At 40.3% G+C, this 16,400-nt stretch overlaps 1 protein-coding gene across 2 annotated transcripts in view; it reads left to right on the plus strand.

Annotated features, from left to right (window-relative positions):
• Positions 1–16,400, plus strand: part of LOC127637684 (PRKC apoptosis WT1 regulator protein-like) — a 79,544-nt gene continuing 63,144 nt past the window's right edge. The window contains exons 1-2 of one of the 2 annotated variants that reach the window (XM_052118893.1): positions 1–95; positions 386–1,001. In XM_052118893.1, the coding sequence (XP_051974853.1) occupies positions 501–1,001 (501 nt within the window). In that variant the 5' untranslated portion in view covers positions 1–95; positions 386–500. The other variant, XM_052118894.1, reaches the window with a different exon arrangement.

The raw sequence follows: 16,400 nt of genomic DNA on the forward strand, positions 1-16,400 counted from the left end.
CAGGACTGTTCCAGTTCCAGTGCTCCTGTAACTAATCCAGTTCATTCCACCGATCAGTTCACCTGAACTCCTGACAAATGTTCACATGCGCGAAGGTGAGCTTTATTTGACCTTTTTCCTCTGGAGACAACAGTAACCTGATTTTTTTTTTAGCGTTTTAGGTAACTTAACAAGAGTTTCGGTCAACTTCAAACACATGGGAAAGTCGTAGGTAACTTTTATGCACGAGCTCAGCGACGAAACGTGTGCAGAGTTGTAACTAAACTATTTATACCTACTTTTGCAGACTAGAAGTGATATTAATGTTTCATTATGACAGTTTGTTGATGTGTTTTACATATGTGTGATCATAGAGTTTGCTTGACTTCCGTTGTTTGTTTTTCAGACTTTGTGTTTATTTTAATACTTCTGAGGAATGTGGCGGATCTGAACAACCATACGTATAATCTTTGTGATTACGAAGGGAGTTACAACATATCGAAACATTCTAAAAAGAAATAATGGCAACGGGCGGATTTAAATCCAACAGCGCAACGGACTTTCTGGAGGAATGGAAAGCAAAGCGTGAGAAGATGAGAGCGAAGATGCTCGGGGACATCGCCGCGGCCACCGGTGTCTGCACGCCTGTCGCGAGCCCCGCCAAAAACACCGAGTTAAACAATAACAACAGCTCGGTAAACTGTGTCTCCTCGTCCCCCTATTCCGTGACCCGGTCCTCCTCTTCATCCGCTCTGAGTCGGCCGGAGGACGAGCCGAAGACACCCGAGCCGCTCGGGGTAAACTTAAAGAAGACACCGGAAAAAGTGAACGCATTCCCGCTGACGGAGAGTTCGAGCCCCGCAGGTGTGGATGATAGCGATAAAGAGAGTCCCACTCACATCAAGAGCAAAGAGAAGAAGAGCTCAGGACCCAGTGCCAGAAAGGGCAAAGGACAGATAGAGAAGAGGAAATTAAGAGAGAAGAGGAGGTCAACAGGTGTAGTCAGCATACCGTCCAGTGAGGTGAGTTTGGAGTTCACAGTTGTATTGTTTACCATGTCATTCAAGTAGTAGCAGTACCATGGTGCTGTATCATTATTATATTCATATGCCAAACATTTACTTGGTACTCCAAGGCACTCCTACCATGGTATTACCATAGTAAATGTACAAAAGCCTGGTTATACCATGATACTTGGTTATGTATGATTACCATTATCATATTCCATATATTTACCTGGTACTTCAAATAATACCATTATGCTTGTGTCCAAAAACCCATGGTTGTATCATGGTACCATGTCCTCAAAACTATGATAATTTGGCATTATTGCAATAACATTAGCTTATTCACTTATAGTATCCTGAGAATCATGTCCAAAACTATGGTAATACCATGGTACTTTTTGTTATCAATCTATGGTCCAGTTCTACTAATGTAAGTTGGCATTAATGCAGCCATGTTTGCTTATGTAGACAGTGTCCTAACCAAGTTATGTTACGAATGGAGAAAAATGCTTTTACTGTGGTTCCAATGTCCAAAAACATATGAATACCATGGTTATTTTTGTTAAAGTGATATATAGGTCAATGTTTAACTAAGTTGGCATTATTGCAACCAAATTTGGCTATGTAGACAGTGTCCTCCTAACCAAGTTATGTAGCTAAAGTAGAAAATATCCATAGGTTTACCACAGTACCATGAAAAAAATATGATAATACCATGGTACTTTTTGTGATCAATCTATGGTCCAGTTCTACTAATGTAAGTTGGCATTAATGTAGCCATGTTTGCTTATGTAGCCAGTATCCTAGCCAAGTTATGTTACAAATGTTGAAAAAATGCTATTACCATGATACCAATCCAAAAAGCATGGTAGTAATATGGTTCTTTTTGTTTAAGTGATATATATGTCAATTTGTAACTAATTTGGCATTATTTCAACCAGATTTGCCTATGTAGACAGTGTCCTCCAAACCAAGTTATGTAGCTAAAGTAGAAAATAACCATAGTTTTACCACAGTACCATGTCCAAAAGAATATGGTAATACCATGGTGCGTTTTGTAATTGATCTATGGTCAAGTTCTACTAACGTAAGTTGGCATTCATGCAGTCATGTTTGCTTATGTAAAGAGTATTCTAGCCAAGTTATGTTACAATGTAGAAAAATTGTATTACCATGGTTCCAATGTCCAAAAAATTTGAATACCAGGGTACTTTAAAAAAATAAATGATCTATAGGGCCATTTCTACTAAGTTGGCATTAATGAAACCACATTTGCTTACTCTGTTCTAGCTAAGTTATGTAACAAGTAGAAAAAACAGATTTGGCCTCTTGCACACTCTGTAATCTCACTGTCATCAATAAATCCATCGTCAAATGTCACTTCATCAGTTAACTTGCATGCCTTACTTATGTAAGTTCTTCTTTAAGCAGCAATCTTCAAATCAAGGGTTGGAGGCAATGAGAGCTCTTATGACACATGGATTTATCAGACTAGACATACAGTATTTGCTCCAGTTCATGGTTCATAAAGACTCTGTGTTGTGAAGTGACATTGTAGGTCAAGTGATTAAGATGATGTAGAACAAGTTGTCAATGTTTGACTGAAACCATAACACTTCTCCAGCTTATCAGACCTGTATTTGTGTGCGCAATAAAGTCAGTGAATATGCTACACAACAGTAGGCCTCAATGATGCATGCACTGTTTGTCCCACAACATACCAATTGACTCATGACTTTTTTCTCACCTTTCAACCCATCACAATGCCCTATATGAGCAAAGGGAGGCTTGTTAGCACAGTATGCCTTTGGCATAGTGCCTAGTTACTGCACAGGGTACATACTGAAGCTGAGAATGTATGCGTACCACCCAGCTCAACTGCACTGCCCTGCGGATCATTACTGTTGGAGACTGACCAGTGTGTCTGCTTTGGCTGAAGACATCCTGTCATTAGACTCCACTCTGTGCCAGGGTAAAGTAGTTTGGGAAGTGGGTGCAGGCCAAGACTTTAGGTCTGAATGAGAGATAAGTGTGCAAGAATACACACACACACACACACACACACACACACACACACACACACACACACACACACACACACACACACACACACAAACAAACTCACACTCATGCTGTACAGTCTCACCAGGCCTGTAACTGGAGGAGTAAAACTGTTGGGCTGGTTAAATATTTTATGTTGCCCCTATATATTTACTTTGTCTGGTGTTGAAGTGAACACGAGAGCATGACATCCAGTTTGAGGACTCGATCCAGACTGTAGTGTGTAAAGTTGGTGCACTCTATAATTTTTTTTTTCTTATTTGATTGTTGCTAGTCAATAAGATCCCAGTGACGGTAAATGCCAAGGTAGCCTATGCATCATCTGTGCAACACTGTCACTTATGTCAGACTCAGGGCTGGACTGGTAATCTGGCATACCGGGTATTTTCCTGGTGGGCCGATGCACTTTAGGGCAGGTATTTCTGTAACCGCTTATCTCCTGGGATTTTCACACACAACAGTCTCTAGAGGTTATTCGGAGTGGTGCCAAAAACAAAAAACACCCAGTGAGCGGCAGTTCTGTGGATGGAAACACCTTGTTGATGAGAGAGGTTAATGGAGAATGGCCAGACTGGTTCAAACTGACAAAGTCTATAGTAACTCAGATAACGCCTCTGTACAATTGTGAGAAGAATTGTGCGGGCTAGCACGTTTTTGGTGGCACGATGGGGACCTACACAATATTAATCAGGTGGTTTTAATGTTGTGGCTGATCGATGTAAACTGATAAAGGCAGTTAACATATGGCGTGACATATGAAAACATTCAGCCGGGGTTCCATCAATCAGAAACTTTCATTTACGCAAGATGTGGAGTCCCACCCACTTTTTTACACCTTTTGCACCTTCAAGCAAAGTTGTGCATGTGTGTGTTTTCTTAAATGTGCAATGTATCTTTGGTTTTGTGAAAATGCACTTTTATCCTTTCCATTGAACAGTATCGAGATAAGAGGCCATTACTCATTGCATTGTGAAGGTATTTGCTTCTCTGCACTGAGTTGATGTATAGGGCTCATTGTTTATCAATGTGCATTAAGCAGCTCACTGTGAGTTATTGGACCCTTGCGGAGCCTCCCAGTTTTCCGCCCGAAACCCAAACTTTGTTTCACACTGTCATTGTGATGGGGACGATAACCTCAGTAAAGCATACTTTGAACTCACCACCCCTTTCTCTTAACCATTTGTTAGCAATTTTTTAGTAGAAACCTCTTTGTACCTCTGGTGGCGACTTTGCAAATTAACTATCAATTTCCACCACCTTTGAGGTCTGAATATGAGCCAAGTTTCAAAACGCTCACGTCCCATTTAAAAGCCTCATGTCCGGTCTGCTTGGCAGATATCCAGGTTGAACCTGAATATAGTTCCTGCTTTGGGGCTGTTCACACAGAAAACCTTTTTTTTTTTTTTTTTTGGTTGCTTTGTAAACCTGTCATAGATGGACATCTTTGGCTGTTGTATTGGCTGCTTGCACAGGAGCAACACTTTTTTTTTTTTTACAGTACATGCCGTGCTAAGTAAAAAATAGCATCACCTTTTAAAAACATGTCTCAAGACTCTTGCATTCTATTCAGTGTTGGTTGCACTTTTGTTAGCATAGAACGTATTCTGTCTAAACGGCCCCATATTGTGTCCTTACCTTATTTTACCCATCTAGATGGAATTCACATACCTGATTAGATACAAAAATATTAACGATTGTCTTGCTAAAGGAGTTGGTAGCGGGAATGAGCCAGATTGTTTTTCTCTCTACAAGAATAAGATGAGCAAGTCTGAAGTTTGAATTCATAAAGGTGGTGCAAGGGTTTTAGAGAGTTTAATCATACCTGATGTTTTTCTTTTCCATTTGGGAATTTGTCATTTTCTCACAAGCACATAATTATTTTCATCATCTGAGTGCAGAGAGAAGTTTCTTTTAGATCTAAGGAAACTGGCATAACTGGCAAATGTTTGGTGATGTGGACGGGAAACAGTCCTCTCTTAACAATCTCTTATCTTCTCTTTCAAGTGACCTGCTGGGGTTAGGTTAACCAAACATGGCCCTCGTACAAGCAATTCAAAACTAGAGGAAGTCAGAATACTTGGGCTAGACCACCATATTTCCTTTAAAACTTGTGGAGTCTTGTTTATATATATATATATATATGTATATATGTGGGTTGAGGTCGACTTACTGTTAGTGATCTGTCGCTTATAGTTAAACCTCAAAAATGGGAGATTCTTTCAAACCTGGTAATATTTAAAGCAATGTTCCAGGATCAAAACAAGTTAAGCTCAATCAATAGCATTTGTGGCATAATGTTGATTACCACAAAAAAAATAAGTCTTTTAACACAAACATTTTTGCCCCCCCATTCACCTCCATTGTAAGTGCTTCATCGTAACCGATTTTGTTTTTTTAAAGAAAAGGAGGGACGAGTCTAAATATATTTTTGTGGTAATCAATATTATGCTAAAAAGGCTGTTGATTGATCTCAACTTGTATTGAACATGGAACATTCCTATAACTCAAATACAATAAATAAATAAACAGTATTTTGTATAAAAACAAGGAAGCCAACAATTAGGACAACTTAGTTTTTTTTTTTTTAAGAAAATTACAGTAGGCCAATTTTACTCTCTAATTCTTATTACCGTAATGAAGTCAGACATTTTACTTTTAGTATTCCCATTGTTTTTAATGGTGATATTATTACTGTATTACAATTAAAAAAAATATGCTGTTGTACGATTCCTTTTTTAATTTAAAATCACCGAAAATTAAAGGGAGTACCAAGAGAGTACTACTTTGAATTAATGACCAAAATGAAAAATGTCTTTGTCATAATGATGAGCATATATTTAGCATTATGATGACCATAAACGGATGCACATGTAGCTTTAATAACCTGCTAGGCGTTTTTGCCAAACGCACCTCCACCAATGCCTTCAGCCCAGCTGCGGGGTCATCAGCTGGGAGCCACCTATCGTCAATGTTTCACCTTATTAATCCTGGGACATCTCCTGGTTGTGGGGCAGCGGTCGGGGATATCTCCCTGCCACCCCCTGCAGTTAGACACCGGATCCTCTCCAATGCCTCTCATCCTTGCCTTCCCATCCAGACATCCTTCCTTCACAAATTACATGCAACCAGGGTTCTTTATGTCATAATACCTCGACATGACCATACGTGCCAGCCCATTGGCCAACTGGCAGCGAGATGCGTAGTCAGTGCCCTACTGGCACTGGCACCATATCTCTCGGTAACTCAGTGCCACCGGTTCTGTATGGAATACTTCCTCAGCACAAGCCCTCACCACATATCACCCAGGTTCCCTATTCCTGTTTCCTACTTCTGACCCCCCACTTTTTGTCCTTCCTTACCATAGCCAGAAACTCCTTTGATCAGATTCGTCTGCCAATTCCTTAAAGACCTTTTTAAAGATGCTCCTATGATGCCCATGTCTCTAAATAGGTGCTGCACTCCCATAAATCCTCCACCCATTTTGCACTCTGCGCCCCGATCAACATATTTTAACTTCTTTCACTCACAGACTGTCTCCAGACCCTCTTCCCATGGAACAGTAAGCTCAATCATTACTATTTTCCTAGCTGAAGTCGACCACAACATTACATCCGGTCTTAAGGAGGGAATGGCAACCTCAGTAGGAAATGTTAGCTGCTGGTAAGGTCGACCATCATTGACCAATCACTTCCAGGCACCAAGATTGATCTGGCTACCCTCCGTACTGTGCCTTGTGTTGTACCTCCCTTTTGAACAAAATCAACACCCTTTCTCTGGGGAGCATGGTTGCCTTTGTTTGACTTTATGCACCTCTAGGATCTCTGTCAGCTTCCGCAGGACCTGATCATGCCACCACCTGTATGGTCCTTGTGCCAGGGCAGTCTTGCACCTGACCAATATGTGCTGCAAGTTCACAGAGGGGGGCAACTCTCCTTTTTGCCATACCACATAGACAAATTTCCAGGGCTTGGTAGGGTAGCATAGGTGGATCATAATAAATTTTTGCCTGGCCTGGGGTACCTTCCACAGGTCAGCCCATACTAACTTTATCAGATGTCCTCTCTCATATGGTCCAGCACCCTTGCTGCTGCTGGCTGACTTCCCTAAACTTATACCCTTCCTATTGCATCCTATTTACTTCCATAACTTGCTTGCCTCTGTTTTCGAGAGGCTGCTGACCACAGTTTGGGGGGCCACTCTCCATCCAAGGCCTGTTCTTCCTGACTGTGATTTTCCAACAATCTCTTGATGCTTCATTCTTGAAACGACCTGGTTTACGACGTCCTCTGCCTTCCATGTTCTGCCTGTTCGGACTTGGAACAGACCTTTCCTCACTGCCTGGTCTGTCGATTCCCGTAGCTCCAAAACTTTTCTTCAAGAATGATTACATCTGTGAGAGAACGTGGTAGGCCTAGCCACTTTCTGATTATAACCATTGGCCTTGGTGTCCATCCTTGCCACTGCCACTGCAGAAATATCACACATTTTTAGCGGCCACATCACATGATGGTAGTGTGTAACTTGGTAACAACAAACCTTGAATTTGTTGGGAGATCTGATCCAGGCCCTCTTTCAGTTGATTCAGGACCAACTCTGCCATGTGTTTGTCTGAAAGATCTGCTGTGTATTCTCACCCTAAATTTCAAATAGGCTGCTCTGCCACAACCAGGAATCTTTCCGCCTCCACCTCAAAAGAAATCCAATCGTCCCTCACCCCCTATCTAATAGAAAGACAATGTGATTTTGATGTCTTAATCTTAATTCTGGCCCATCCGAATAGCTCTTCCAGCCATTTCAAGAGCCGGTTTGTACATGCAGCAGTCTGGAGGATGCTTGTGACACCATACATATAACTGCAGAGCTGGCTATCTCACCCCAGATTCTGCACAGATTCCTCTGACCATTTGTCTTGCACCAATTAGGATGATCCCGAACGTAGCTGTGAACAGCATGGGAGAGATTGAACATCCAATCACTATTCATTTTTCCAATTGCTGCCATCATGTTGTGTAGTCCTGTGTTGCATGACATATCTTCTTCCCCCAAGCCATCAGACTTCTCAATACTCAGAGACTGGTTTGACACACACGTGTCCTGAGTTGCACTTTAATAACTGTCACTTTATAACTGTCTACTACCTCAATAACTGCTATGTGCATAGAACATTATCTCATAGTATGTTATGTTTACATTTTTAGAAACTGTCATCTTTTTGCACTACTGAGTACTGGTCGGCGCTGCACTGTCTATTGTCCTGTTCATTGTCAGTAATTTGTTGTACTGTCCTGTACTTTTTGCACATGTTTGCACGTGCACTTTATATAGGTATATATAGGTATATAGGTATATATAGGTAGTTTATATAGGTATTTTATTCCGTTGTGTAGTCTCATGTGGTCCTATGTTGGTCCTTTGTTGTTTTTATGTAGCACCATGGTCCTGGAGGAACGTTGTCTCGTTTTGCTGTGTACTGTACTAACTGTATATGGTTGAAACGACAATAAAAACCACTTGACTTGACTTGACTTGATATCTTCCGGTCCCCATAGTAGCTGTCTGCCAAGCTCCTTATGCACTCTGGTACATGGAAAAGTCCATTGCATATCTAACAAGCTGGTGTGGAACTGATTCATAGGCATTTGCCAAGTCCAGCCAGACTAAGTGGATGTCTTATCTCTCTCGGCAGACTGGATCTGCTCCCATTTTACTGAAGGATGTTCCTTGCACCCAGGAAAATCCTGGTAGTCCTGCCTTCTGGTAGCTTGTGTCTATGTATCCATTCTTCAAAAGGTAGTCAGACATCCTCATTACCACCAAAAAGAAAAGATTTCCCTCCACGTTCAATTGAGCAATGCTCCTAAACTGACTAATGTTGGTGGATTCCTGCTCTTTGGGTATGAAGATGGCCACTGCCCTTCGCCACTCCACGGGTATGCACTGCTTCTTCCAGGCAACCCTCAACAGTTTCCACAACATTTTAAGAACATTGGGGAATTTATACAGCTTGTATGGTATCCCATTTGGGCCTGGGGCTGAAGTTGTCCTGTATTTTTTTTATCACCTACCTCACCTTACTCAGCTTATGCTTATGTACACTAAATCCCACTACTGGCTCTACTGGCTTTGAGACATATCCAGGGGAGCCAAGCGGGTTGTCTTTGGAGGGGTTACCAATTTGCTTTTCCCTGTGGTCTATTAGTTCCTCTTTTGCCATCACCAGCTTCCCACTCTTTTCTTCCAGAAGGTTTCTGGCAAACATAAAAGGACTCTTGATTAATTACACCCTTTCATGCTTTTTCTTTCTTCTCCGCTGTCTGATTTGATTCTGTATGCCCTCCACAAGTCTGCTAATCTAGCCCTTATGCCATCCCACAATACCTACAAGCCCTCATTCTCCTGCTACTCAGCCTTCCTCCAAGCCTTACAAAACTGCCTTTGCTCTTTCCAAGCTTAAATATCTCCATCTCTCTGATCCATCACCCTGGGACCACTCTTTCTTACTACTGTTTCACCAAATCTACATATACATTATTCATGCACAATATCGTTAAACATATTAAGCTTGGCCTCCACACTTCCAGTAAGGGCTAATCCTCTAAGGTGGAGCACAGGTCCTCTTCTTGTCTGCTCCATGCATCCTTATCATTAGATCTCGGTCACTTGATTAGCCTCTTTCTCCCTGGTTTCTTCTCATTGTCATGTCTTCTCTATCCTGTCTTTGGGTTGAAGGTCATCTTTTCTTGCAGCTCACCTTTCAGGCTTGAACTGTCCTGCTGGCGGTACTGGTCTTCTTGGTGCCCATCCAGAACAGTGGATTGAGTAGCGCTGTGGTGCTCAATTGGGCTCTGTATCCTTCTTGTCTAACCTGCTGCTGCAGTGCAAGGTTGTCTGCCTGCTCCCACCACACTTCATCCTTCCTTGATGAATCCGCAGGCCTTTGTAAGTTGTTACCCTCATCCACCCACAATTGCATCTTCTAAGGTTCGTAGTGTTCATATTGTATGTCCTTATTGGTCCATCTTCCACCCCGCCTCTCGGAGGACCACTGGGCAGTTTTAGTTTAATTGTGCTCATAGTTGTTGAGGGTGTCCCCCGTGTACAGATCTTTGGGTAAGGTAACTAGCCTGCCCACCCCTGTGAAGACTTCCTGCTGTCAGCCAGTCTTTCTTGACTGTCCTTCATTCTTCACTGAACTCCAACTGCCGTATTCACAGTAGTCACTGGTTTCCCAGAAAAAAATAAACAAATGCACAGGTAGCTGTAATAACCTGCCGGACATTATTGCCTGCCGCACCTCCACCAGTGCCTTCAGCCCAGCTGTGGGATCATCAGCCGGGAGCCACCTATCTTCAATGTTTCACCCCATTAATCCTGGAACATCTACTGGTGGTGGGGTAGCGGTCAGGGACGTTTCCCTCCACCCCCCACAGCTGGACACTGGATCCCCTCCAATGCCTCACATCCTTGCCTTCCCATCCAGACATCCTACCTTCACAAATTACATGCAACCAGGGTTCTATATGTCATAATACCTCGACAAGACCATTTGCTCCAGCCCGTTGAACAACTGGCACTGTGAAGCATACTCTGTGCCCTATCAGTACTATTCCCATTGCTTTCAGTAATGATTCACATTACTGTAACAATATTTTTGTTATTGAATTACATAAAAAAATGCTGTTGTACAAAGATTTTTTTTTATTAAAATCAGTGAAAATGAATGGCAGTTCATAGGAGTATACTATTATGATGCATTGTGACATTATTTTCAAGACCCTTAAGCACATTTTGCCCCATAATTCTCATTACCATAATGCATCCAAACGATTATGTTTTACTATTCCCATTGTTTTCAGTAAGGATTCTCATTACAGTAACAGTATTTTTTATTGTAGTACAGTAATTAAGAAAAGTGAATTCAGCAAACATTTAAGGAATTACCAAGGGAGGAGTACTATAATGTTTAAATGTTTAAACATTTTAATAATATATAATTTTTTTCACATTGCGGTAACGAGAATCAATATGACCATTTTTCTTTTAAATCTCATGACAATATTTTAACAATGGAAGAAAATCTTAATGGCTCTAAAAAAAAGTTTCATGTCGGCCATAGTCTACAGTCTGGAATGAGATTTGCCACCTAAACGACCATGCATTTCACTCACTTACATCCACTTTTTCCAAACAAGGTCACATCAACACTACAAAAACCCCTGAGATTCAGTCGTGGGCAAGGAAGGTAAGCAACCAGTTATTAGCTCAACCCTTCACTCTTTTTGTTCTCAGAACATTCCAGACTCTATACCAATCATAGAAGAGTAGTTTTTGTAATTCTTTCAATGGGGGAAATTCCTTCATTTATTTGTTACCATGCATGGCCGTTGTTATGTTATAGGCTACAAAGCATTCCCTTATTCTCAATTTAATGTGTAATGCCATTAAGAAGGGATTACGAGAAGCTAGATGGGAAAGTTTGAAAAATTGACTTGGGTAAAACAGGTAGTAATCTCAATTTACCCACAGATAATACTGCTTGCTTTTCCTGCAACAAACTATGATCCTGCAATTCTCTGTTCTGGGAAGGTCCCTTGGATGTCAGTCATCATTAATGTGCTGCTTAACAGTCGAGGCATGATGTACTTCCATCCATTTAACTGTCGGACCAAATCAGCGCACACAATCAAAGGCGTGGAATGCAAGGGGAGGGAGTCAAGCACTGGCCCTCTGCGGTCGCCCTTCTCCTCAGATTACAGTTCACTCTGTCTTATTTAGCCATTCTGTCTTTTCAAACATGATGTTTACCGACTCGCTTCAATCCATAATTTATGCCGTTCCTTGTTTATGATGCATAACAATCACAAGTTTTCCACAAAGTTATTTCTCCACGAGCCACAGGCAATTCAGTTACTTGCAGTAATGACGATGATATGATGAGAACGGCACCTTTTGCGTTCATATGGATTCGTCTCATGGGAGTTAAATTATTTTAGCAATAGTCAACCTATATGCACATAATTTAAAGGGTTCACCCAAAAATAAAATGATGACACTTACTTGCACTCTTGTTGTACCAAACTGATATAACTTTTTCTGTGAAACACAAATGGATGCAGAATGTTAGTGGATTGACAGCCCCATTGACAATACGCTTTCATTGAATGGGGAAAAAAAGCAATGGAAGTGAATGGTGACTAACATGCTTTCAAACATCTCCCTTTTTTATTTTTAGAAGAAAGAAGTTTTATAGGTTTGGAACAACATGAGGATAAGTAAATGATTAGAGAATTAGGACCTTTGTAGCCTGTCGATTATGACAGTCATGGGTGGTTCATCACTTTTCCTCAGTGGTGTAGACATTGTATAGGCATAAACTCTATAAATAGCCCTGTCCAGCCTAGTGTGTTTGAACTTGCCCTTTTTGTTTGCTTAAGAAATATCTCTGTGCTTTGTCAGTTTCATGGTGACGCAGTCCAGACTTAGTCTTCACTGATTAACTTGGAACAGCCTCCACATAGACGATAAACCATATGACCTGCTGCTCACTCTATATGGCCGAACTCTTATCTATTTAATTTGTTTGTGTTGAAGAGCTGCTGCTTTCTTAGGCCAATATTGGTACCTTTGTATAAGTGGGCAGAGTTGCCTATGGAATTGTCCAACTTTAAAAGATGAATAAGTTGTATAATCTCTTCCACTGAGATAGGCAACCACTTTATAAAAGATGAGAAACAAGCCTTTACTTTTGGTTCAGTAGTAACAAAAGTAACCAACTATATTGAAAATAAAAGAGAATTCTGTTATAATGTATTCACGGTCATGTCACTCGAAACGTTTCTTTTTTTTATGCTGAACACAAAAGGAGAATTTTAAATGAATATTATCTCTGTAATGCAATTCGTCTTTCCAATAAATCCCAAAAGTATAACAAAAGCAGTATCATAAAAGTAGTCAATGTGATTTGTGTGTCATAATTCAAGTGTTCTGAATGCATACAAAAGGTTTTTGTGAGAAACAACTCGGAATGTAAGCCATTTTTTCTTGGAAAATTTTGATGTCTGTTGCATGTTCATGAGAAAAACTCGTTGTTTCAATGGAAACGTGCTTTGTTTAGCACCAAAATAATTAAAATATTGCATTTTAATTTACTCACGGCACTTACGAACTTGCATTGTTTACCTCTAAAAATAATTCATGAACGTTATAAACTTGCATTGTCATTCACAGTGGCTCATGGAATATATGAACTAACGTTGTTTAATGTTAAAACAATGCGTGATTGTTAGAACTTGTGTTAACATTGACGGTGGCTTGCGGCATGTACAAGCTACCATTGTTCAGTGCTAAAAACTTTGCGTGAACGTTAGAACTTTCGTTGTCCTTCACAGTGGCTTGCGGGCGACACTTATGAACTTGGGTTGTTTAGTGCTAAAAGCTATGCATGAATGTTAGAAATTGCGTTGTCATTTACAGTGGATTGTGACATTTATGCATTTACATTGTTTAGCAGTAAAAAAAATGCTTGAATGTTAGAATTTGCATTGTCACTCACAGTGGCTCACGACACTAAATGCTTAAAACAATGCATGAACATTAGAACTTGCGTTGTCGTTCACAATGGTTTGTGGCACTTACGAACCAACTTGCATTGTTTAGCACCAAAAAATGAAGTTCTTGTGTAAACTCGCAAATAACAAGCTTCTTTCATAGCGTTCACCAAAGCACAGCGCTTGCACCATGAGAGAAAGTCAGTCATACAGGTTTGGAACGAGATGTGTGTGTCTGTGAGTAAATATATGACAGAATTAAAATTTTGGAGGGAACTATACTTTGAACCGATTTCAAATGTCAGTATCTTTAAATATAATTTAATTTGAACCATTATTTATTTTTTATATAGCACAAATTGTTACTGTCTCAGCAATGTGATGTTGCATTTTGACACACAACACTACAACTCATCGGAAAAAGTTGCTACATTATTTTCAAAGCAGCTCTGCTGTCACGCTTCTGAAAAATGTAGTTAAGTTAGTAGTGTTGTTACCAGCCAGCAGTGCAAAAAGTTTGTATGTGTAGCCTTGGGCTTGATTGTGTAGTTTGTCATATTCTTATGGAAATTGGTAATGAAAATGGAATTTGATCGGTCCTACACAAAGCAACAACAAAAACAAGTGCTAAACAATTTTGCAGATATCTCAGGGCAAAAAACAAGTGTTTTTATGATATTTTATGACAAGTATTTGAAAGAACTGTTTCCACACTTTGTCAAACAATGCTTATTTACTTGCTCTCATGTTGGCTCTTATTGTGTGTGAGCAGAAACAATGATTATAAAATGGAATGGATTTGGCCAATAGTTGTTTGTGAATATTCCTTTTGAACTGGGCGCTTGGTATGAGTCCGTGGTAAAACCAGGCCGCTCTGCGTGATTAGGCATTAGCCTGTCTGCTTACATTCACCATTGCACAACAAGACAAACGCTGTCTCTTTCTGCATTATTTTTCATTTTCCTTTTCTTACTGTCAACCTCTGATCTCTTTACACAGCTTGTCTACACATCTCTTACTGTTTCTGTTTTCTCTTTTAGTCTCTTGTCATGTCGTGCTTACCAACATATCAGCACATTTTAGTAGATCTAAAATCAGTTTCTCCTGAGGTAATATACTACTTTCTTGTTTAGTAGGGAACGGATTTCCTTCGCTCTCCCTCAAAATTGGAGGAGCGATCTTAAATACAAGCTGGTCTCTAATGAAATCTCCCTGCTCTTAAATTAAAGAGCGCATGTGCGTGCTCAAAACGTGTCCTGTGCTCTCGCAAATCTATTTAAGTGCCATATTGCTCTGCCTCTGTTCATTCCTACAAATATTATGCCTCTATGGACGTGGTCCGAAAATATGTGGAACAAAATCAGGAGGGACCCGGGCCACATACAGGGACCAGAATGTCATAGAGACTTGTGGGCACTTTTAAATTGGATCACTAAGCAACCACCCATAAAAGCCCCACAAAACATCCACCCAGCAATGGCTTAGCAACTGTCCAGAACAACATGGCATTGTGACAGCCGATGTTATACTCCAAAAATCGGGTGGTTTCATATTATTGTGAGTACCCCCAAGGATTTGTCATTGTGGTTATGAGTTCTCTAGTGTCTCCTCATGGTGCATCTACATGGTTACACATCAGATTTCGATCTCAAATAAATGTTTGCATTGTTGTGATGCTTTGACAACGAATGCACCTACATGTGCGCCATCAAATTACAACCTGCCATTTCTCTTTTTAAAGACACATTACTGCCGAACAGCTTTAAAGAATGTAGAAATGTGCAGAGCTGTATGCAATGCTGTGCCTAAATTGACTTTCCATCATTAAATTCACATTTATGTCTCAGCTCTACATTTGTATAGCCAAGCAAACTATTATGATTTCTCTGGGCAAAAGCCATAAAGTATGTGAATCATTTCTAGAGTCTAAATCTTCTCCCATATCTTGCATCTCATTGTTTGAGGAAGTTGAGACCAATGCCCAGGGATCTCCACTGTTCCATATGAAGAGCGTTTATGGACACAACAAAAGACGGGAGAGTAGAGACGGCTTTGGAATTTAACCGGCAACATCAAATGAAAATGTGGAAACGAAGAGCTCATGAAAACAACTATAAAACCAGATTTCCGAATGAAGAACTATAAAAGAGATGCACTCTCAGAACAAAAGCTACTTTGCTACAGGTTTATTCTTGAAGAATGAACGTGTTGTTTTACAGGAATGTGTTTTGCATGACACTTAAATTGGTATTAGTTGGTTTGCCCTTATCACATCTCTTGAATGCTCTTTCCAGTGGTATCCTCTTAAAGTCATCTGTTTGGCTGTCGTTAGACCTCTAAAGAAAGCTTTATAGATTTCTTAATAATTTGATTGCAGTCATTCACAAAGATCATGCGTTTCTGTTTATTAAAGCTGAAATGTGTAGTTTCTGCCTCTCTACCGTCACCAAAACGGAATTGCAAATATAACTGTTTTCAGACAGATTCCACAAAAACACACCGTCTTCCATTGGTTGTGCAAACAGATAGTCTTGTCACAAAGAGGCAGCATAAAAGTAATCCATATGACTCCAGTGGTTAAATCCATTTCTCAGGAACAATATGATGGGTGTGGGTGAGAAACAGGCCAATATTTAAGTCCTTTTTTTTTTTTTTACCATTAAATCTCAACTTTCACTTTCTTTTTTGCCATTTGCATTCTTCGTGCATATCGCCACCTTCTAGGCATGGAGGAGAATTAATTGTAAACAAAATACATAAGTGTGGATCTGTTTCTCACTCACGCATATCATATAGCTTTTGAAGA

The sequence above is a fragment of the Xyrauchen texanus genome, chromosome 45, assembly GCF_025860055.1.
Source record: "Xyrauchen texanus isolate HMW12.3.18 chromosome 45, RBS_HiC_50CHRs, whole genome shotgun sequence".
Taxonomy (NCBI): Eukaryota; Metazoa; Chordata; class Actinopteri; order Cypriniformes; family Catostomidae; genus Xyrauchen; species Xyrauchen texanus.